This window comes from Nestor notabilis, unplaced genomic scaffold, assembly GCF_000696875.1.
Source record: "Nestor notabilis isolate BGI_N333 unplaced genomic scaffold, ASM69687v1 scaffold16210, whole genome shotgun sequence".
Lineage (NCBI taxonomy): Eukaryota > Metazoa > Chordata > Aves > Psittaciformes > Psittacidae > Nestor > Nestor notabilis.
The window spans coordinates 112465-134956 of NW_009910851.1; the positions used below are offsets into that span (position 1 = coordinate 112465).

The 22492-nt window shown below is 37.9% G+C and overlaps 1 protein-coding gene across 1 annotated transcript in view; it reads right to left on the reverse strand.

Moving 5' to 3' along the window:
* Positions 1-20584, reverse strand: part of LOC104403706 (nesprin-1-like) — a gene marked incomplete at its 5' end in the record, with an annotated part of 103455 nt that extends 82871 nt beyond the window's left edge. The window contains 9 exons of the mRNA XM_010011945.1: positions 1410-1601; positions 3505-3678; positions 6992-7186; positions 8408-8569; positions 9220-9387; positions 14756-14896; positions 15976-16170; positions 19479-19622; positions 20402-20584. Of these exons, the coding sequence (XP_010010247.1) occupies positions 1410-1601; positions 3505-3678; positions 6992-7186; positions 8408-8569; positions 9220-9387; positions 14756-14896; positions 15976-16170; positions 19479-19622; positions 20402-20584 (1554 nt within the window). The remainder of the gene's footprint in view (positions 1-1409; positions 1602-3504; positions 3679-6991; positions 7187-8407; positions 8570-9219; positions 9388-14755; positions 14897-15975; positions 16171-19478; positions 19623-20401) is intronic.
* Positions 20585-22492: the final 1908 nt, after the last annotated feature.

Genomic DNA, 22492 nt, shown 5'->3' on the forward strand with positions numbered 1-22492 from the left:
TTTTATGCCTTATTGTTGTAAAAAAGACATTATAGAATTTCTCGTTTGAAGAAAAATTGATTAATGAGAATTTGAAAATGTTATACTGCCCATATCTATGTTCTTCCAAGATCTGTAGGTGAAGTGGAAAAAAAAAAAAAAAGGCTTGCAATTCATAAGGAAACTTAAATCTTGCATCATGCATGTAGCACTTTAATTCATATTCTACATCTGGAAATTATTTTGTTATTTTCAATGTTAGAAAAGCGTTCAAGAATCTTAAAAGTTTAAGTAAACCAAACCACACCAATGTATTCTAAAATGCAGCACGTTTTAAAATGCATGTTTTAAAATGAATCAAAAAAGGTTGTGATGCCTTTTCATTTCACAAGTAAGGCATTAGAATATACTATAATAAGCCTACATGCTGTTGATAACACTTTTCATTTGCCTAATTATGAGGTTTAATATGCAAGAAGAACATTAAAGTTACTTCATCCTAGAGGCAATAGGAATAAATACCTGTTTTTTTCTTTTCCCTTTTTTTTTGGTGTGTGTTTGTGGGGTTTTTTTTGGTGAAGCTATGTTAAGTTTTATAGTTATCCAGTTGCTTTGGACTAAAAATAGTTCTTAGCATGTCAAGTGACTTTTCAAGCTAGCCTTTCAGTAGACTTTAATCTGCATTACAAGCTAGAATCTTTGAAGCTTATCATGTTTAATTTGCACAGCAAAGCCCAGAAAAGAAATAAAAGAAAAGGGGGGAAGGGAGTCACACCAGGGCAAGCAAATTCAAAACCACTCAGTCACATTACATGGTAGGGTTTCTTGTATGTATCCAGTTCTCCACATGCTAGTTTAACCTAAAGAATGACCAAAAACAACGGTTAAATAAAGCAGACCAATGCTGCTAGGAATAGAAACCTAGGACAAGGCTGAGGTTAAATGCATCTTCCTTTTTGTAATATTTTGTTTGGTATAATGATGGCAAACCATATACATTCCAAATGTTTCATTATCTTGATGTTGTCTGTTCTTCGTGTTGCACATGAATGTTGGAAAGCATGTATTTAGGATTGTTCTTTTGTTGGGGAAGAGATCCTGCCCGAGAGCACATGCAATCTAAAGGGACTGGGAACAGGAGTATATTCAGACCAAGCTAATAATTTAGCTTCTTCACTTCTGTCCTTTCAGTGAAGACAATAAGGTAAGGATCGTTTCACTATGAAGCAGTGCTGTTAACTTGGAAATGATAAATTAAAGCTTGCTAGGCAGTTATTTATTTTGGAGTGTAACTCCATTTACTAACTAAAGATGAATAGCTCAACCTAAATCAGTAAAATATTTCCACTCCTTTGCTCAGTTACATAAAACTACTATGAAATCCCCCAACCTCCTGCCCACCATGAAACCAGTTGAAAAAAGCCACTTACCCGAATGTTGATCTGTTTATCGTGGAGCACTCTCTGCAGCTCCAGAAGGCTGCCCTTCAGCGTCCTGAGTTTCACAGCCAGCTGCTCTGCCTCATCCTTGGTATGAGCCTTCCCCTCCATAAGCAAGTTCTCGTTGTGCACAGACAACTCTGACAAGGCTACCACCTTCTGCTCTATCTCAACCAGCATGTTCTGCAGCAGCAAAAACAAAGAACGAAAATCATACATTTCCCAGCACCTGCCACACTTTCCAGCAAGACGACCTGTGGCCTACCTCACCCCCCGCCAAGCTAGGGGCAAGTCAGATTATCATTGCTTTGCCTTCCAGTCCCTTTCAGAAGAATCCTTAGGAATATGTTTGCAAATGTTTGCCTTTGCTATTTCTTTTTGCAAACTTTTTCAAAATAGGAAATTAAAAAGTTATTTGAAACAAAGGATTTGCTGTACAGGAGATGCTCTTTATTTGCACATTAAAGGTAAGAGTGGCTAAGATGCTAGATTGACATCCATAATAAGGAACAGAGCATGCAGTTAGAGTTACTTTCCTGTTCTTTCATGTACATTTAGCGCAATGCTTCCTACCTCCTCCTATGCACTGCTCTGGCTAGGTTGATAAGCTTCTCTTCTCACTATTTGCTCTTTCTGATTGGTGCATGATGGACTTAAGGATTTCTGTATAATCCTCTTTAGTCTAAAGAGAGACTTAAAGTGACAAAGCTCTGGCATGTTTATGCTCAAAAGCTACTTCCTTGACATTCCATTAACTATTCATGAATTACAGACATAGTGCATATTTTGATCTTGCAAACTCAAAACTCACACAATTCTTGCTTAAAATCCTAGCCTGACATCAAATGCTTTTACTTCCATAGCAACCACCTAGCATAAACTTACAAATATTTCTCCTGAAGGAATGCATACAGGATAAGATGGGCAAAGTCTCTAAGAAGTGGAAAAAATATAGGACTTTATATAAAGCTTACTTTATTAAGATGTTAAGAACAAGCAAAAGAACAGCAGTATTAATTCTTCAACAAAGTTAACTGTCCTTTTTGAGTTTGCTATAAATTATATTAAAAAAAATACTGCTTTAAGTCCACAGAGTTTATTTATATACAACAAACATCTCCTAAGGATGGGTGATGAAAGAACACATGCGACTGAGCTGACCGAAAATTCCAATAGTGAAGCTGTGTCAGTGGAAATTTAACTTGATGTTGAATTCATCATATTTACAGAAACTTAACTCACATTTACGCTAAAACAGTTGAGATCCTTAGTCTTTTATATGAAAGGGGATCTTTTGTTCATCTGTTTTTTGTGTATCTTCTAATTTTAATTAGAATGATTATTTAGTTCTAAACTCTCATTTCAAAATGGAAAATTCCCACTAATTTGAGAAACCACATGTTACAAACAATACAAGTCTTGTTAGTTAAAGTATATGCAATAACTAATACAGCAAAATGTTTTTCCTCCTTTGTTTTGTATTCTGGTTTGATTGATATTAAATTATAAAAATTGTAACTACTGATGATTATAGTTTACTTTTGACAGTGGCTAGGGATTACTCGTGAAGAAAACACAACACTGTCCCAGCTACCACTGCTGGTATGAGTGTATACTTCAGCTGGAAAATGAGGAGAAGGAAAGTACACTGCAGGTGTATCAAATATCCATATCAAATAAGCTATTTAACAGATCTACCTGTAGTGAAGCAAAACCCATAACTGAAGCAAATACAAGGCCTTTAAAGCAAAACAAAATTCCTTCCAAAAGTTGTAGAGCTTCAAATGTTTTTGCAGTCTGGATATCTTGTTTTTCAACTGCTATTTTAACATGCACTTTCTAAAGCACTATGCAATCTTGAATAAGAAATTAAGAACAGGCTATATCTTATTTCACAAATCATTGATGAAGCTAACTGAGCATATATGAGGTGCTAAGGAGCTCAGAAAATTCTTCCCATTAACATGCTGGCTCATCCCACTCAATAATTAATTGTCTTAACATTAATGCTCCATATTCGACTTTTCACTCAGATAAAGCTATGTCAGTCCTGTTGATCTAAACATTCCAGGACTGATAATTTTACCTGACAGTCTACCAGCTGTGCTTCCATGTCCATAGGTTCCTCAGGAGTAATCAGAGTAGTGTCAAGTGTTGCTCGGGTATTTAGTAGCCAGTGGTCAAGCTCATCAGCTTCACAACGGTACCTTTGAAGAGCCTGCTCTTGCCGCTGTTCTTCCAGCTGCTCGTTCAGTTTTTCCTAGAGGTACAAATTACATTAATTACATTTTGCTTTTTAAAAGAAATACACTATAACAGTCACTTTAAATAAATAAATAAGTAAAATCTCCCGGTCTTTTGCAACTTCTATATATTATTTTTAAGCTATAGTAAGACATTTCTTTGATAAGTTGGAAACCTTGACAAAATATTATCACTTTCAATTGATGACCATGAGTTTCTGGTGACTGAAATTCTGTTTCATTACAGCCACTGTATTTCTACTTCTTTCAGTAGATCTCTGCTATTATAGCCTTCTAAAGGTAAAGTCTTTTCTGCCTCCTCTTGCTGCTCTCCTTTGGATTTCCCCCTACATTGATTCAGTTTGCTCAACTAGGATAGCACTGTTTGCTTAGGGAGAAAGACACATGGGAACATAGCACTGGGAATAGGCTTCAGGGAAAGAAGAGCAGCTTTGCCTTTTCTGGCAGCTGCAGGCTGCCTTATTGTCTTGAGAGAGGCACAAGATGGGTGCTTCAAGGACCAACAGAGTACTGGTGTGTCTCTGGTGTAGCTACTGAGTGTAAAAATAAGTCTGAAGAGCTGTCTGCCTTGTCTGGCCTCTTGAAGGATCCCTGTGCCATGGGGCGTGGAAGGACATTAAGGTCCAGTGGCTGCTGCAACAGCAATACAGAGGCCCTGGCTCCGTGCATCAGCTGGTCCATCCACCGGACAGACAGGGAGTGATCAGCGAGATTTGCTCACCCTTTAATAGTTCCATATGAATTTGAGAACTGGCTGAACAGGTGGGCCCAGAGAGTGGAGATCAGGGGCGCAAAGTCTAGTGAGAGGCCACTAACAAACCTCAGCAAGTTTACTGATGACAGAAAAGTGGGAGAAGTGGCTGATACACCAGATGGATCCCAACAGGCTGAAGAAATGAGCCGACAGGAACCTCATGAAGTTGAACAAAAGGAAGTGCAAAGTCTTGCACCTGGGAAGAAACAACCCCAGGCAGCAGTATATTCTGGAGGCCAAGTAGATGGAAAGCAGCTTGGCAGAAAAGGATCCTGGAGTCCTGGGTGGGCACCAACTTGAACATGAACCAGCAATGGACCCTTATGGTAAAGAAGGCTAATGGTATCCTGGGCTGCATTAGGAGTATTGTGCTGTATCCAGTTCTGGGCTCCCAAGTACAAATGAAATATGAAGCTCTAGATTGAGTAGAGAGGATTTCGGGAATAAGAAACAGATAGAATGCGATGGTCAGAGGATACCTAGATGTATCAGATAATGTGGAACCTAAGCATGCTGCAAATAATATGGAACAAGAAGAGAAGCTTGAACTAGATCTGGCTAGAATGGAGTTAAATTCATTGCATCCTGCACAGTGCTGAGCTTTTTGCAACTGTGGCAAAAATGTCTGATAACTGCAATGTTTTGACTATTGTTGAACAGTAATTGCACAGAACTAAGGATTTCTTTCCAACTGCCCCTCACAAAGGCCAGTAGGCTGGGGGTGGGCAAAAGGTTGAGAGAGCACATAGCCAGCACAGCTGAACTGAACCGACCAAAGGGATATTCCATATGAGTTCATGCTCAGCAATGACAGTCCAGGTAAAATGGATGAGGGAGAGAGACTGCATCTGTTATAGTATTTGTCTTTCCAACCAACAACATGGTGAGACCCTACCTTCCAGGAAAGTGGCTAAACATCTGCCTGCTGATGGGGAAGCAGTGAATAAGTTCTTCATTTTCCTTTGCTTACATGCACAGCTTTTCCTTACCCTATTAAGCTATCATTATCTCAATCCATGAGCCTTTTTGCCTGCCTTCTATTTTTTCCCCATTCCACAGAAGAGGGAAGTGAGAGTGAGTGTTTGGCTACTGGCCAGGGTCAACCTACCACACTTCTTTAAGGAAATTCAGACCTGTATGTGTAGGGCAAATCCCTCACACAGGGATGTGTTTGCGCAGCTTTTCTGAATGCTTAATTTTAATGGGAAATTAATAATTACATGTTAGAATAATTTAAAGAATAATGATAGTTAAGAGCCTCAAATAGCCCATAGCTGAACAGTTCTCAAGCTCTAGGTGTTTATATTAGGTCCAGAGAAAAAACAGTATTGGCAATCCACACCCTCAACAGCAACGTTTTTGTTACCTGTTCTATCTGTATTTCTATATTTACATTCCTGCAGTATTCTGTAATATTTTATCTGCGAAATCAGAGCTATAAAGTGCACAGGTTATATTACTGAATACTGTCTACATACCATACATATTTGCTATTATAGCAAAGCAACTGTCAGAATTTTAATAGTTGATAGTAGTGTATCTGACTCATGCTTTATCTTGAAATTATTAGCTGGCATCTCCTCTTGAATACTACCAAGCAGCTTATAAGATCCTTATTCTGCTTCTAGCCCCTTATTTTTACAGAAAAGTAATTTTTCTTCCAAGAAGGAAAAATTCGGTGCAATTTTTAAAGAATAACACGTATTTTTTCAATACTTATTCAGATGACTGTATGGGACTAATGCAGCTGATGCATCCTGGGACTCCCCTGTAACCTGGTGTTGTGGTTTAACCCCAGCCAGCAACTAAGTACCATGGCTTAGTTCCACAGAGTCAATTCTCACTCAGTCTCTCAGAATAGATTGATGCTGGAAACGACGAAGGCAGCAGTTGCTGTGTTTGTGAATTCACAGCTGCAGTTCTTAGCAGGACAGCCGCAAAGCTGCCCTGCAATGTTCCAAACAGCCAAACTGTAGCCACCAGTAGCATGACTGTATGTTCTCACATGTATAATTCACACAGCAACATTCCTATATATAAAGGACTTTTTAAAAATCACCTTAGTTTTGAACAGTCTTTGGTAAGATGAACATAAACAACAATGGAATAGTTTAGAAGAGGTGTTATTTCTTGTTTTAGGCTTTCCCCCTTCCCAGAGAGGTGGCTCCTTAAAATTTTATTGTAGGTAACATGACTTTTGATACCTGCATTTCATTATTTCTCCTGTGGATAACAAGAAAAATTAAGGGAACCTACTGAGAAAATGTCAATGTGGATATTAAAAACCAAATAAATTTATATACGTATATATTATGTAACTTCTGCAGTGTGTTTCCAAGTTCCTTCTGGTTGCTTACTACCTAGCATTAAGATGAGGGTTTGTTAAAAAAGAATCGTAGTTTATTAGTGAATGAAATTGTGAGAAATGAGCAGAACTAAATTTACTTTTTCAATTATCATCATTCAATGGTGAACTTTGGTGAAAGCACAGGTCTGCCAAAAGTGGCTCTTAAAATCTGGAACATGATCTAAAAGACCCATTTCTACAGTTGTACCTCTAATAGTTGTCGTTTTCCTGATGCCTTCATTCGAATTGTGGCCATTCGTTCTGCCAAGACCGTGAGAGTGGACTGCAATGCCAGCTGATCAGCAGCTTCTGCATCCAGTGGTTCTGAAACCAGCTCCTGGGCTAATGATGTCTGAAGCTCAGTGATTTCTTCTTGTAACATCAAAATCTCATCCATCAAAGCCTATTTAGAAATGAGACCAGAGAAAGTATTTGCTTTATTTATCAGTGAGAAGAAAGTATCTCAGGAGGCATAGGCTTAATAAAAAATTCAAGATAGCTGTCCAAAGGGATCATAAGAAACAGAGAGTAGTGCAGTATATCACTGCTGGTTTGGTAGAGTCTGAGTCCTGCTTTTAGAAGATTAAGGTAGGATGATACATCTGATAACTGAAATAGGATTTAATTACTTACCTGGAATTTCAAACGTATCACCAAAAGGAATTATTTTTGAAATATTATACATACAGATCTATTCTAAAGGCAATTTTTATGCAGGGGAGTAGATACAGTGAAGATGATGCACAAGCTAGTGAGTGTATGTTTGTGACAGAGAAACGGGGGCATGCGTTAGCTTCCAGCCTGAAATTTACTAATTCCACAAAGAACATCCAGAAATATACGTAAAATTCCAGGGATTAACTCCATAATGTAAAAGAAGTTTCTGCCATCATTCTTATCCTTGGTCAGTTTCCAAGATACCTACAAAAGGATGATGCATTACCAATACCTTAGAGCAGATACTCTACCTTCATGTTTGACAGTATACACATTGGATGCACAGAACATAAGACAGTGCTACAAAAGCTGTAAGTTATCCTTTTGAGGTCATGGAGTTTCTACTGAAACAAAAACTGGCCCCACCACATAGTTTCAAGCTATCAAATAGAAGGCTTAGTTGATTACAACTTGGACATAGGCCAGATTGGTTACTTGACAAAATATTCTTTTATTCAGAATGCCATTTCTCAAGACTTCCCTTGGGAGGGATTTTTTTGTGTGCTTTGGATTGCTTTGTTTAACAAAGTAAAGATAGTATTTAGAACAATTTAATATGCATCAGTACTGGTTATGTTCCTAGTAAATTTGGAAACATCATAAATAGCCCGATACATGCGAGTAGCACTGATGCTGAAGAACAGTATGTATTTTGCTGAAAATTTTGATTGGGCAAACTCTTATGATTTATTCTACTTTTTTAAAAGGCTCTTTATTAAAAAATCCACATTATATCCCCTTTAGAACAGCAGGAAATCTAGAAAGGCAGTTAACAGAGAACTTTCATACAACTAATGCATGTTTTTGAGGCATACAGCTGTGAAGAACACTGCTTTCTGAAAAAAAGGAACTAAAGATATACAGGTAATGCAAGCTCTCCCTCCATTTGTCACATGCAAATTTTTACCTGATGCTCAGCCATCTGGCTCTCTGGGCTTTTGGCTGGTTCCAGACTCTCATTTAGTTTGATCTCAATGCTCTCCATTTTTGTGGATATAGACTGGAGTGTGTCCTGATACTTCTGTTGACGCTCAAGGGCTTCATAGAGGGTGCGCTGCTTTTCACTGATCTGAAACAGAATGGAAGGTATAAATTCTGGCCTCTGATACAGGATTTACTCTTTCTTCTGCTACTTACATCCCTAGGCTTACATGACTGAATGCAAGAACTTGCCCTAAGTTTTCAAAAGTATAAATTATAAAGCATTATTTGTCTTAGATTTTGTGCACTCAAATGTGGATACACACTATTTGCTAGATATATAGTTCTTAATATCCCATGATAGCTAATGTGCCTCTGCAAAGAATTTATAGCATGCAATCAGAACTTTGACCACTGTCATACTTCACTGAATTATTACACTGCACTACTTTGTAGATATGTGTTAAATTGACTCAGTACTTGAGGAAACTGGATTCTTGGGCCCTTTTTTTGTGCCAGCTCATTCAGCACGAGTGGATTTCCCTGTTAGGTTATGGAATGTAGTCTGAAAATAGTTGCCTTCAGAAATATTGGCTATCAGCCTTAATGGCTTAACAGAAGTCCATCCTACACAGGCTTCCAAACAAAGACTAAAGATAATATAACATCATGACTAACAATTCTTGTTTCTGCTTGAAAACCAAGAATTGCAAAGAAGAATATTAAATAAACCAGTTATTTGCATTTTATTCCTTACAAACTAGCTAATTGTTTTGAACCCTCCAGATGAAGACTTACCACATTTTTCAGTGTTTCCCAAGAACGCTGCAAATCATCCAGTTTGGCACTAGCAGCTGTTTCTAAGCCTGGTTCATAAAACTCCTGCGTGGCTGAAGTGCTGGGTTGAATTTTAGCAGCTTCTGTCTGCAACTGTTCAGCAGATAAGGCTTGGTAGTAAGCAATGTCCTACAAGCACGAAGCACATTATGGCACTTTCAAAATGAAAGATACTATGTAACATTCCCCCCATACACTGCCCCATTGTATATGTCCATTAAAAGAAACCCAAAATAAGCCAAAACCACCAGAAAACCTCCGGGCAACACAGTAAAAAAAATATTTAACAATAGTACACAGAGTATGGTCTGGAGCTCCACTAAGAAGACTGTAGATGCATTTTTTTTGAGATCATATTAGCTGGGAGACACAGGAGGCAACTGTGGACAGACATGGAAAGGCTGGCAGGGGAGTGCTATAAGTAGGAGCGTTGTTCTAGCATCATCACAACAGACACTGGGTTATGGCATGGTTGGTGGCAAAGAATGTCATTCTAATGAACACAGAGAAGGCAACGGAAGAACCAAAAAGTAATATGCTGAAGGACTAGCTAATGATGTAAGAAAGAGTACAAAACACTAGCTTATAGTAAAGCTTTCAAATAAATAGATATTCTCAACTAACAAAAGATATTAAGAAAAGGGATCTTAGAATTGCTAAGAGAAAGGGGAAAATGTTCAAACTGCCATTGAAAATTCAGGGTGGAACTGTTTCACAGCAGACATGCTATACTCAGTGCATGGGGATTCCTGCAGCTATTGCAGGTGACAATTAAAAAGATATACAGAAAATGTAAAATTAAGGAAACATGCACAGTATCTATATTTAAGTCAGGAAAGCAGACTTGAAAACAAGGATTATTTAAAACAAAACTATGTAATGAGAGTTACCACTACATCTTTCAGGAAGGTGAAAAATGCTGCAGCCTTCCTTCTTCTCACTTAGTAGTCTGACTTCGTGAACTATGTCCAGACCATGCAACACAGCAGCTATTACCCAGTTTCTTCAATAACTTTGCATTTGTAAATGCCCCTAGTGAAAACTTCAAGACATGATTCTGCTGCCAGTGAAATCAGTAAGAGATTTTTCACTGATTTCTGTTAGGTTGGACCAAACCTCCTTTCAGGAAGCTCTCAGGGTTATCACAATATTTGCAAAAAAGTTGCTCAAAATCTACTGGAAAGTTTACTTGGAAAATGCTCCTCCAATGATTGCAGATTTCCTCTTTCTTGACCTTGTATGACAGTGATGAAAATTCAGGACGTTGAGCAACACGACTGAGAAAAAAACTAAGTGCCTTTCACTTGGCAGCTTACAGAGCTGTGTCTACCAAATAGACTGCAGACCCTTTACTGTACTGCAGATACATGAGTGTGTATAAATACAAATTCCCAAAGAGTGCATAGAGTTAAATTGAGTTGGTGACTGTTCCCCAAGGCTCAGTACTGGGGCCATGTCTTTTTAATGTCTTTGCAGGGAGGTGGGTGTTGGTCTCTTCTCCCAAGTAACAAGTGATAGGACCAAGGGGAAATGGCCTCAAGCTACACCAAGACGGGTTTAGATTGGATACTGGGAAAAACCTCTTCTCCATTAGGTTTATCAAGCATTGGAACAGGCTGCCCAGGGAAATGGTTAAGTCCTCATCCCTGGAGGCATTTAAAACACTTGCAGATGTGGTGCTTAGGGACATGGTTTAGTGGTGGACTTGGCAGTGCTTGATTAGCAGTTGGACTAAATCTTAAAGGTCCTTTCCAACCTAAATGATTCAATGATTCTATTTTATACCTGAAAGGAAAGTGCAAAGACGACATTGCCAGGCTCTTTCAAATGTTGCCTAGTGAGGGGACAACAGACTATGGGCACAACCAGAAACACGGGAGGCTCCCTCTGGACATCAGGAAACACTTTTTTATTGTGAGGGTGACTAAGCACTGGGACAGGCTGCCAACAGAAGTTGTGGCGTCTCCATCCTTGGAAATACTCAAATCCCACCTGAATATAATCCCAGACAACCTGCTGTACGTGGCCTAACTTGAGGAAGGGCATTGGAGTAGACAACTTCCGGATGTCCCTTCCAACCCCAATCTTTCTGTGATTCTGTATCAGTGTATATAAGTTAGGTAGTACTAAACAAGACTATTTCTGAGGTACTCAAGCTCAGAGTATAATTAGGATTCTAACTTGGAGGAGAATCTTTATTTCCCAATGTAATTTCACTATCTCATCTAATACCATATGTGAACAAAACAATACAAGCTCTGTAAGAGCACAGGAACAAGGTCACTTCTATCAAATTGCCAAAAAGTGGCAGATGAGGTACTTCTTCAGAGGCAATAATTGAGAAAATTGAACAATTTCATGACAAAAGTTGCTTCTGATGTCTAGGAGCTAACAGGGAATAGGTAACAGCTTAGCACACAGCATTCAGTACTGTGATTTCAGGAGTTTTCACTCTGATCACAAGTGATCTTTCCAACTCACAGTAAAAAACTGCACCAGTGCAGGCAACTTCTCATTTTGCCTTATCTGCAGCTACTCTTCAGCCCTTAGCCAGCCCTCTCTCAAGACCAATAGAAAAGCTGTGCTTCTAAGGCTTCTTAATCATGGCTTCCAGAATAAAGAGCTTGCTTTTACAGAGAAGGAAAAGCAATCCCTTTCTCCATCTTTTCAACTACTTTCTGGAGTATACATGGCAGTTTCTTTTTGGCAGAGCTTTCAGACAATGGTAGTGTGAATCCAGATGTTCTTAGAAGTAACAGATTTGGTTGCCCATGAAAGGCCCTAACATATCATGCCCACTTTTGTGAAAATTAGCCAAAGAACAGTATTCAAGCTTTATTGTTAGAATGTAGGGGCAAAGGGTGTGTTTAGATTTCAAAGGATATTTAACAAGGGATGTTGCACTCTAGGTGAGTTTTCATAAGGGAAGAAGAAAGAATGATTAAGTAGGCTGTGTACAAGGAGACAGAAAAACATTTAACAGTGACCCAGTCTTGAAGACCTGAATCACAGCATCAGCTGCAGCCTCAAAGGCTTTGTGACAACACTTCAGCTTTTGCAATTCAATTATGCTGCATTGTGTATGTGGAAAAAAGTTTTTAAAAATGTGCCAGATTTTAATCAACTATATCTTTGGGTAAAGGTGAGAAGTTTAAGTTCCAAAGGCTTCTCGTTTAGTACTGCAGCACAGATGAAGTGTCTGATTTTGCTGTACATCAAAATAAACTGCACTGAAGGACTATTATCTATTGCTGAAGTATACTATGGAATTCATCAGCCTTTTTATGGTTAACATTTTTATAGTTCTCCCCCCCTCATTGTTCTTACAGGAGTTTCACTACAAAACCAACAACCTGGGCACCTGCTAATAGTGCTAGATCTGTCATTTTCTTGTATTTATGGTCTTGCTTTAATCAATTTAAATACAAAGAATTAGTATTTCCACTAATATGCAGTTGGCACTGGTTTTATATTTTCATTACTTGTTAGTAACATAAAACAGTGCGCATACATGTCTGAATTCAGGCTACCCACATTTCACCATTAAGAGATGCTAGGAAACCATGATGAAAGACTGTACAAAGATAGGTATGAATTAAAAAAATCCAGTCTTAACATCCAACCTTTTCCTCCTCATCCCCCACTTCATAAAAATCTTTTAATGCTTTTCCAAAGACTAAATTAATGGAATTCTTTACTTTCTAGAGTTCGTGTTCACATGGTCTTCTGGTACTTTGCAGGTTATCTTCCTGTGAGAATTTTTTTTTCTTAATGTTGGCTATTTTTTATAATAAAAGATTTTCAAATTAGTTCTGCTGAGTCTTAGTGAGTACATAATATTTTTAAACTTACATTTAAGATCCTAATTCACTAACCTCTAGATTATTTTTTTTTTAATCAACCCTCTTTCCTGAAGTCTCCCTGTGCATTCACCATGATCAGCACTTGCACTTTCACAGCTTCTTTAGTTTTAATCTCATGTGAGTATGAACCTAAGCATTTTGCAAGCCACTGCATTTGGGAACATTCTTCCGCTTATTGTTTAGTACGTTCAGCTCATTTCAACACTAACCACACTGAAGAAACCTTAATCTGTAAGTTTTTTAGATTATAACACCATTAATTTTATCTCTTTCAAAAATATTCTGTTACATGAAATACATCATCTTCTTGCTAAATTTTGCCCTAGTAAATTACAGGTTCTAAAATTTGCATTTTGGTGTCACCTCATGGTGCAACAGCATCTTTGCTGGGTTTTTCCTTATTATTTGAGATACTGGAGCTGTTAGCCTGGTTTTACATTTTCAGAGAAATGTAAGGAACTGATATGGGCTTTGTTTACTCGGAAGCTAGATGCTCTTGGTCCTTTGAATTCTTTCACTGATTAACATTGTCATAAGATTTTTGTGCTGAAATATATAGCTGTCTTTCTACTGTAAGTAAACTTTACCGGAAGATTTCTGGTTTTATGAAATGACAGAATACTAGAAAGACCATTCATTATATAACTTTTTCATTTTTCTGTTGAAGATTTTGTCACCAGTCTTAACTATTTTACCTTAGTATTCTTCCTTACATCAGTTCATGATTTATTCATATTTAGCAACTTCTATAGCACCATATGTATCTTTGAAATTAGTGGAAGGAATTAATGGGCATCCTGATTAAACCTCTCTAATTCTACTCAGCGATGCAACACAATGTACTATAGCCCTTAAGTCTGCAGTGGTCAATTTTGGAAGAAGCCACAACTGAGAAAAACAACCAACCACAAAACCCGCACCATGATGCATTTAGTGAGGTGGCGACTGCTCCTAAGGCTCATCTCTAAACTTCTAAAGCTTAACATTTTTCTTTTGCTTTCATGTGCATGACGCTCCATGTGCTGGTTCACTGCTTATCAGAAATGCAGGACCCCTCAGTTTTGATTTAAGAATCTAACTTCAGTGGTTTTGCTGATCTGCCACTTAAAATAGACTGTTACAGAAAGCATGGAATGAACAATACATGAAAAGAAAAAAACATGGAAGTTAATACTTGAAGTGGTATTAAGATATCAGAGTGTGACTTCAATGTTACAATGCCATTGACACAGTAAGATAGATGTATATGAACATAACACAATGTTTTATTATGTGGAGTACAAAATTGCATTTCTTCTCAGGATGCAAGATTCCATTAATTACTACAGAGAAAATAAAAATTAGGTTATAAATAGAAAGCAGTAGTGACATGAAAGAGCTTTGTACTTGTGACTTAAAATATATTTTTTAAAATAGCGAATAGTTTTAACACCAAGTTTATGCCTTTTAAACTCAGAAGTCAGTATCTGTCTCCATTTTGAACTAGTACCTGAAGGTTCAGTTAGGTTAGAGGTTAAGCCTCGGTTCCTTGGAGCTATAGGTAAATATTATTTCAGAAGATTAAATAAACCACCTGTGGAATGGAACCATGCATGTCTGAGATAAAAGCTGAATGAATGCCAAGAGGGAGGTACCTGGTTAACAGAAGCATCTGTATTAGCCACAGGTGAAGGAGAGCGACAGGCAGGTGGAGAAGAAATCTCACTGTTGGTTCCCTCCTCCCCAGACTCCTCAGTGACAGGGGAGAGCAGCGTGTGACAGCGACCAGCAGTCATCTGCCACAGGAAAAGCAACCCCAGAGCACAGGAAGAAAATCAGTTACCTCAACTTAGGTTTGACTTAGACCAAGATCAAAACAAAAAAACCCCAACACATGGCCAGAATTACCATGACATTATTTGGTCATACTTTATGCTCTTAATTTACCAGTTTAAAAATCTTATTGAATTAATAATCTTGTTTACTTGTCATACTTCAGCATGAATATGCTCTCCTGTACCCTAGTGAATTTAAAAGAAGGTGTATAGCAAGCAACTCAATAATAGCAAATGAGGGTTTGCCTATATGTCTTCTAATACAATCACTGCTGCATATGGAAATACTGTGGTGAGCCAGAGAATAATGCAGTATTGGCCTCGGTATCCAGGCCTGGTTAGAACAACAAGGAATAGACTTGGAATATAAAATACACACAATCCACTAGCAACATATTATTCTTGCTTCCCCAATGCTGTTATACAATGAAAAATCCTGACATCACTCTATTTTCACTCAGATAAAAATCTCAATAGCATCAGCAGTGTATTTGTAATGAGACCCAGTTAGAAATAAACAAAAGCAGAGTAATCTAAAAACGAGGCCTATGGCAGTACTTAGACAGCTTTCATTTCCAACACACTCATCTGAGAATATTGCAGCATATTGTAAATTATCACATCAACATTTTAAGATAACAGCTTTAAAAATACAGTGTGTAAAACCTATCCACTGCAACATGTTATGAAATAATATTTATTCTGGTTTTATCTCATTCCTGCAATTCAGTACTTTCTTAGTGTTTGCTCTTACATGCTGACAGCTACAAAAAAGCAATACATTTGCATCTTCTTACAGAAAACTTCCACTGGCATATGTCTGTTAAGTAACTTCATCCTTTACGAAGAAGTCTTGAAAACCCACATGAAGCAAACTGCAGGAAGGGGAAGCTGCAACTTGTTTGGTTTTTGCCACACTTCCAGCCATTTCAAGAGCAAAATGTGTATGTAAGCTGTGGCAATTTGCTACACAGGAGTATTGCAATGATGCAAAAGCAAGCAGCTCAGATAAACAGTACCGAGACCAAAGCATTCCTTACCATAACCACCGAGGGATGAGCAGGGTGTGCTGGGAGCAAGTCTGAATCCAGCTCCTCCATTCCCTCTGAAAGCCCCTCCACTTCTGTCACTGTCAGCAGCATGGTGGCATGTTTTGCTTTCATTGTCAGCATCTTGCACTTTGAATTCAAAGAAGCAATTTGCTCCTGATATCCTTTGATCTTCTGAGCCAGCTCCTGAGGAAACAAATATTTTACCCCAATCTAGAGGCAGCCCATGAAGGCCACAGGGCTCACAGCATTTCAGCTTTCCTGGCAAAGACAAGCTCTCCCCTCCAAGCCCAGCCAATAACATCACAGCACTGCCTCTCAGGAGCCCTGCATAAGCTGCCGCACTAGCTGACAAGCAGGATATTGATAGTGGAGGGAACAAGTCAGGCTGCGTCTGGCTGCACAGCTAAACCACAGAGCAGAGAGCTTTGAGGCAAAACCGGAAAAGTGCTGCAAAAGGCTCTGTGTGCACGATAATCACAGAGGGAAGGAGGGACACCTCACGCTCGCATCCAGCCTGAATGTGACGTGAAATTTATAAGCTTCAGACTGCAGCAAAGGGAAATGTCTCTCCCCCTTCCTGTCCTATTTTTTCCCCTGTTCTATTTCCATTTATCTGAGGAAGATGAAGCTTCTCCACATAGTGCATGCCACGGAAATGAGGTTATGTGGTAACCACTGTCAAAAAATGCCCCATTCAGCTCTCAACAGAAAGAATGAATTGTTCAAACAATAACTCACAGGGTCTAGCAAGATCAAATGTGATAGGCACAATCAGTCACATAATAAGACTAAGTGCAGACTGGATCACTTTTTGCCACTGTTTGGGTAAGCTATGGTTTAATCTTGTTATGGCTATAAAGTGGTCTATGTGTATGGCCAAACACTATCATAAATTTAAGTTTAGTTGGAGAAGAAAGACAGAAATGAACAGCCTTAGAAACTGACTTGTCTTCTCTCCTACCCTGTACTGCTACCCAGCTCACTCTCCAGCCTCAAAGCTTTCAACTAATATACTTAAACTAAATAAACAAACAAACAATGCTTGAAGATTTTCACATTTCTGCCAAAGCTATTGTTCCTTTTTCCACAGAGGTTCAATAACTTGAATTTTGATCTATAAAGTGAAAAGGACACTTGTATAAGCCTGCCTGCTGAATCAGTGATTATTCATTCAAATATATATTTCTGTTTTATTTTTATATCTGTCTTTATTTTTTCAACAAACACAAGTTTTCAAGGAAGAATAGCAACAGAAGTTGCAAGATCTAGTAGGTATAGTAAAAATAATTTAAATACCTTTTAAAAAGTAAATAAGAATACTGCTTCAGGCTGGTAAAATGAAAACATTATTTTGGGGGCTGTATAACATTTTCTGGAAATTATTTTCTCAAAATCACAGTGCAAAACAGTCATAGTGAGGAATATAGAGTTAGAAATGGAAGCAGCGCTAGGACTGAGGATGACACTTTACTGCCTAGGTTACAATGGCACCCGGTCACTGCCTGCCATGTGAGTAACAAAAGGAGCTCTTGAAGCTCCAAGACTTACCTTGGAGACTAAGCAAAGTCTTGAGTATAAAACATCAACTAGATCAATCAAAAACCAAACTGCAATCAAATTAAGCCATAATTTTAATGTCTAGCAGCTGGAATAGTGCTCTCTTTGGCAGGTACCAGTCATTCACTAATGCTTAATGAATGACACCTCTGGGGCTCAGTTAGAAATTATTATCATTCAATATACTCACTCAATTCCATCACTATTACTGAGACGCAATAACATTTGTGGCATTAATTTCCAATTCACTGAGTATCTAACATACTGAAAACAAAGAAAAGGAGGCAAAAATGTGATTGTGGAAAAGAAACCCAAAGTGACTTATAATAGTAATATCCTATGAAATACTTTATTATCCATTAAAATAATTCACAAGTATGGAGATACTTGCCCACTTCTTATCTGAAAGTCTAAATAAGCACAGGTCAGTAAACATAGTTCCAGAGTGTAACATGCATAGTAATACAAGATTCCTATAAATCAAGTTGTATTTTCCTTCTACTTTCTTGCTCTTATTTTAATTCTAAATATAGCTACTACAAATGTCCCTTTTGGTTCTTGCTCATGCAGGCTTCAACAGGGAATCTGATGTTTTCTTAAATTAATAACACCTGTAACAAGCATTTTGATAGACTTGCCTTTCAAAGTAGATTTTTAAATAATGTAGGGTATAACATATTCACTTTATGCTATGCATTTCCACAGGCTTTTTGCAGACAAAATATGAGCCAAAAATATGCACATCTCAGTCTTTCAAAATTCCTTACCCCTAAATGTGGAAAGCTTGCAAGTATGAAACCTGTCCTCTCTGGTTGATTTCCACATGAGCAATAGGGTAAAGTTGCTGTCTTCCCACAGACTTTTAGAAAGACTCCTAGGTACTGAACTTGTTCAGATGAAGATGAAACTTCAAGCTGCCCCATTTTGAATTCCTTCCTCCCTTCAGCATCATTCCTTTTTCCAGGAATATTACCCTGTATCACTGAAGTCACTTTCCCGTATCTGCTGTTCCAGAACATTTGACTAGAGAATAGTATCATTATTAATTCAGTACTAAAACCCCAGAAGTGTTTGTTTAAGCAAACTTCTCTGCATTTATACAAAGTAACTTCTGTAACAACTGGATAGTAAACGAGCAACACATTTAACGTTAGATTATACTACATGACAGCACAGCGAGCTTTAATTCCAATGTGAAGAAATGGTGCCATCTAGTGTCAAAAGTGACACATAGCGCTCAATGGTACATCTTTTGATAAACCACGAAATACCCAACAGACAGGGGAAGGGGAAAGGAGCTCAGGAGCTCCACTGCCAGCACAGCGAGAAGGCTGCAGACAGACTATCCCGACTCATTCAAGGGCTGACAATCAATGGGTTTGAGGGCAGAACCTACAACTCCACAGGACAAAACTCTTCCCAACAATGACTTTAAAAGAAGCCTTTGGAGTCAACATTGCAGAGTTTTCCTCCAAATCTACCCTGGTTTTCCTGTGATTCACGTCCCTTGGTGTTTTTTTTACAGAATGTTACTGGCATTGAAATGAGTAATTACTTTAGGATATACGCATATATAGATATACATATATATTATATATATGAGGATCACTGAACTAGCAGTGCTCCCTTGATTAACTGCTCAACATTAACTTCTGGGACACTCCTTAGTTAGGTACCTATGTTAATTGTCCCTCAATTATGCAGTGTTTTAGTTTGGCATAATTTTGCCTGGAGATTAAGACATATCTAACTGAACAAACAAACAAATACTCCACACTGTACCAATAGCATAATTGGTATTATGTCTATCTGCTCAACTAGCCTTAGCAAGCTTGAGAAGCTACTCAGATAATTTATGACCATTGCTTATGAAAATTTTTTTTGGGGTCAGTGAGCTGTCTTTGAGCCCACGTTGCTGCATTTTGCTCTCCTACCTCATGACGTGAAATCTGGACCTGGAGTTCCTGGATATTGCCAGTTGCTATTGCTTTATCTTGGATCTCATGATGGGCGCGCTCTATCATTTGCTGTAAATGTTTCATTTCTTGCTCATATTGCTCATACTGAACCACTGCTTCCTAGAGGGGGGGAGAAAAAAAATCAACTGAGTGCCTACATGAAAATTAATATTTACTTAGTCCAAGCATGACTGATCTCCTTTCTGAAGTGAAGCAAACTTAATCTGGTACTTGTATCTGAATATGCAAAGCAGGAACATAGTCAGGGAAAAGTCCATTCAGAAATATTACACTTAAGTATCATCAAGTATCTTTAATCACTGAAAGTCTCTTTCTGTTAAAAGCTTACTCTCCTCTTCTTTGGAAATACCTTTTACATATTTAATTATGAATTAAATTATTACATGTTTAATTTATAAATTATTACATGTTTGATTATGAATTCAAACAATCAAACAAAACCTAGTTTTCTTGTATTTAGCAAAAACTTGAAAATGCAAATGTAATAGATGCTGAATGACTCCAAAGTCAGAAAGAAAAAATATATACATTTTAAGTAATATATTAATTTCACTAACTGGATTATATGTATTATAAAATTAACCTGCATACAATTTATATTAGCTATTTGTCTAGTTAAACCTAACAGTACTACAGAAAGCACAAGATCAAGGACAGAACCAAGATGAAAGTATGATGACTAAATCAACAGTTAAGATGATCATGACTGTTAGAACCCCCTAAAACATAGAGAAACAAAAAGTTGGTGGGGAACATCCTAAAGGTACTACATGAAAAAAGAGGAATGCACAGAGATATGAAATTCTCTGTTTGCACCATAACTTATATGGCACTGTTCAAGTTAGCCAGTATAATTTCTAGGGTGGAGTGAAATTTACCTGCATGATGTTGCACTGCTGGATGGCAGTGTGCTGCAGGCGGCTGGCCTCCTCCTGGAGCCTGAGGGCACTGTGGCACATCGGCAGGCCGGTGACCACCTCTTCAGGAATCCTCAGGGCACTCTGACAGACTTGTACTGCATGAACTTTTGGCTTCAGTGACTCCATTTCAGACAACAGATGCTAAAAACAAAGTCAGTGCCACAATAAGCCAGTTTTGCAGAAATCCCAGAGCATTTAATGCAGCAAAAGAAAAATAATGATGTATTCAAGGACTAAAGCAAACAAATTTGATTATCTATTTTCTAAATTGAATATAATCAGAACACACTTTGTCTGGAGTTGCTCATTCTGAAATTAGCGTTCTTCTAAATATCAATTAAGCAAAAAGCCCATATAGTAGCAATAAAAATAATTCATGAAAAAAGCATAGTAATAACTACTTGTAAGTGTCTAAGTACAAAAATATTTCTGTTAACATATTTGAAAAAAATATTTTTACAAAATCCTCAAATCAAAGCAGCATAGGAATCATTTATCTATACACATATTTTAATGTTAAAATCCAAGTGGAACTCCCTGCTGAGAGAAGAAGTACATTTTCAAACCAGCAAATGAATACCGTTGCGTTCACAGCCTGCTTTTGAGAATAAAAACCATGGCTGAAAACGTTGTTTAAAATTCAAAAGGCAATGAACAGAAAGAAACACAGCTACACAGAAATTTTTTCTTTGAATAATCACTTGCTGGATGCTTTTGTTAATAGTCTCTATTCCGTTCACGTCCGTTCAAGCTGTCTGTTCATATGCATGAGAAGGGTCTAAGTGTAATGGCTGGTGAATAGATTTGGCCAGCATTCTTTTTAGCTTCACTGGGGGGCGTTAAAGTATTTACAGGTAGAAAAGGAAAAACGCTTAAAGAAAACTAACAAACAAACCAAAAAAAAAAAAAAAAGGTAAAATTGTTGAAAGGGGCCTTAGCACATCAGAAAAAGATTTCAGCTAGACAATGTATGTGGCAAACAGGGATAAAGAGACTGGTAGACTGGTCATCTCCCTTCCCCTATACCATATGCATTAAGACTGCTAAGTGAAGTGAATGCTGATGAGAGGATTGTAGTTTGCCCTTTATTTCTGTGCCTTCCTGACATATGGTGGATAATCTAAACAGATAGTTGGTATAAAGGCCTATTCTTCAGATGTCACAGGTGAGGCCTCTTCTCTGGCGGGCCCTATACTGCTGGCAAAGGTGCCTTTATTGTGCAGTCAGTACCTAGAGGTACCCTAGGGGCTGCATGCCAGCCAGACAGTCTCCAAGACCCACTCTCTGGTCTGGTGAAACAGGTAGACAGGGGCTACAGCCTCTTTCTGTACAAAATAAAGTCATACTATGAGACCTGCTAGAGCCAGAACAAAGAATACACATAAACAACAAAGTAAACTCCATATTCCTTTACTCTTATAGTGGGTGATGTGTTTCACTTACACTCTTCAACAACACATTCTGAAATTTGTCTGCAAGTCCCTGAATAAAGACTGCGTATTTTAATCAAAAGTGCAAGCTCTGCAAATTTACCTTCCATCCAAATGTTTTTTCCTGCAGATTTTAACCTTAAAGCGGACCTGTTGACATTAGTTTCCACAGCAGACTAAGACAACCATACCTCTGTATTAGCTTGCAGCAAGAAACATTTCTTAAGCAACTTAGAAAGCTGTAACATGGGCCATTTTTCTTGTCATGAGACTGAGATCAAAAATAACAAATTGATAGATCTCTATAGTAGGCCAAGTGCTATACAGAAAGCAGCAATATGTGGGTAATTCAACTAAGCATACAAAAAAGGTAACTGAATTTAAGGAAAACTGAATTTTCTCTTAACTTTCCAATTGACTACCGGGGGACATTGCAACACACTATCTCATTGCAACTCTACCAGTTAAATGGTAAAGACAACCTAGACTTCCTTTTCAAGCACTTTAAGAACCTGTTGACAAGAGCACTGGATGCACTGAGCTTCATTCATCACTGGATGAACTGACCTTCATTATTATTACTATTAGTATTACTATTACTATTATTACTATTATTATT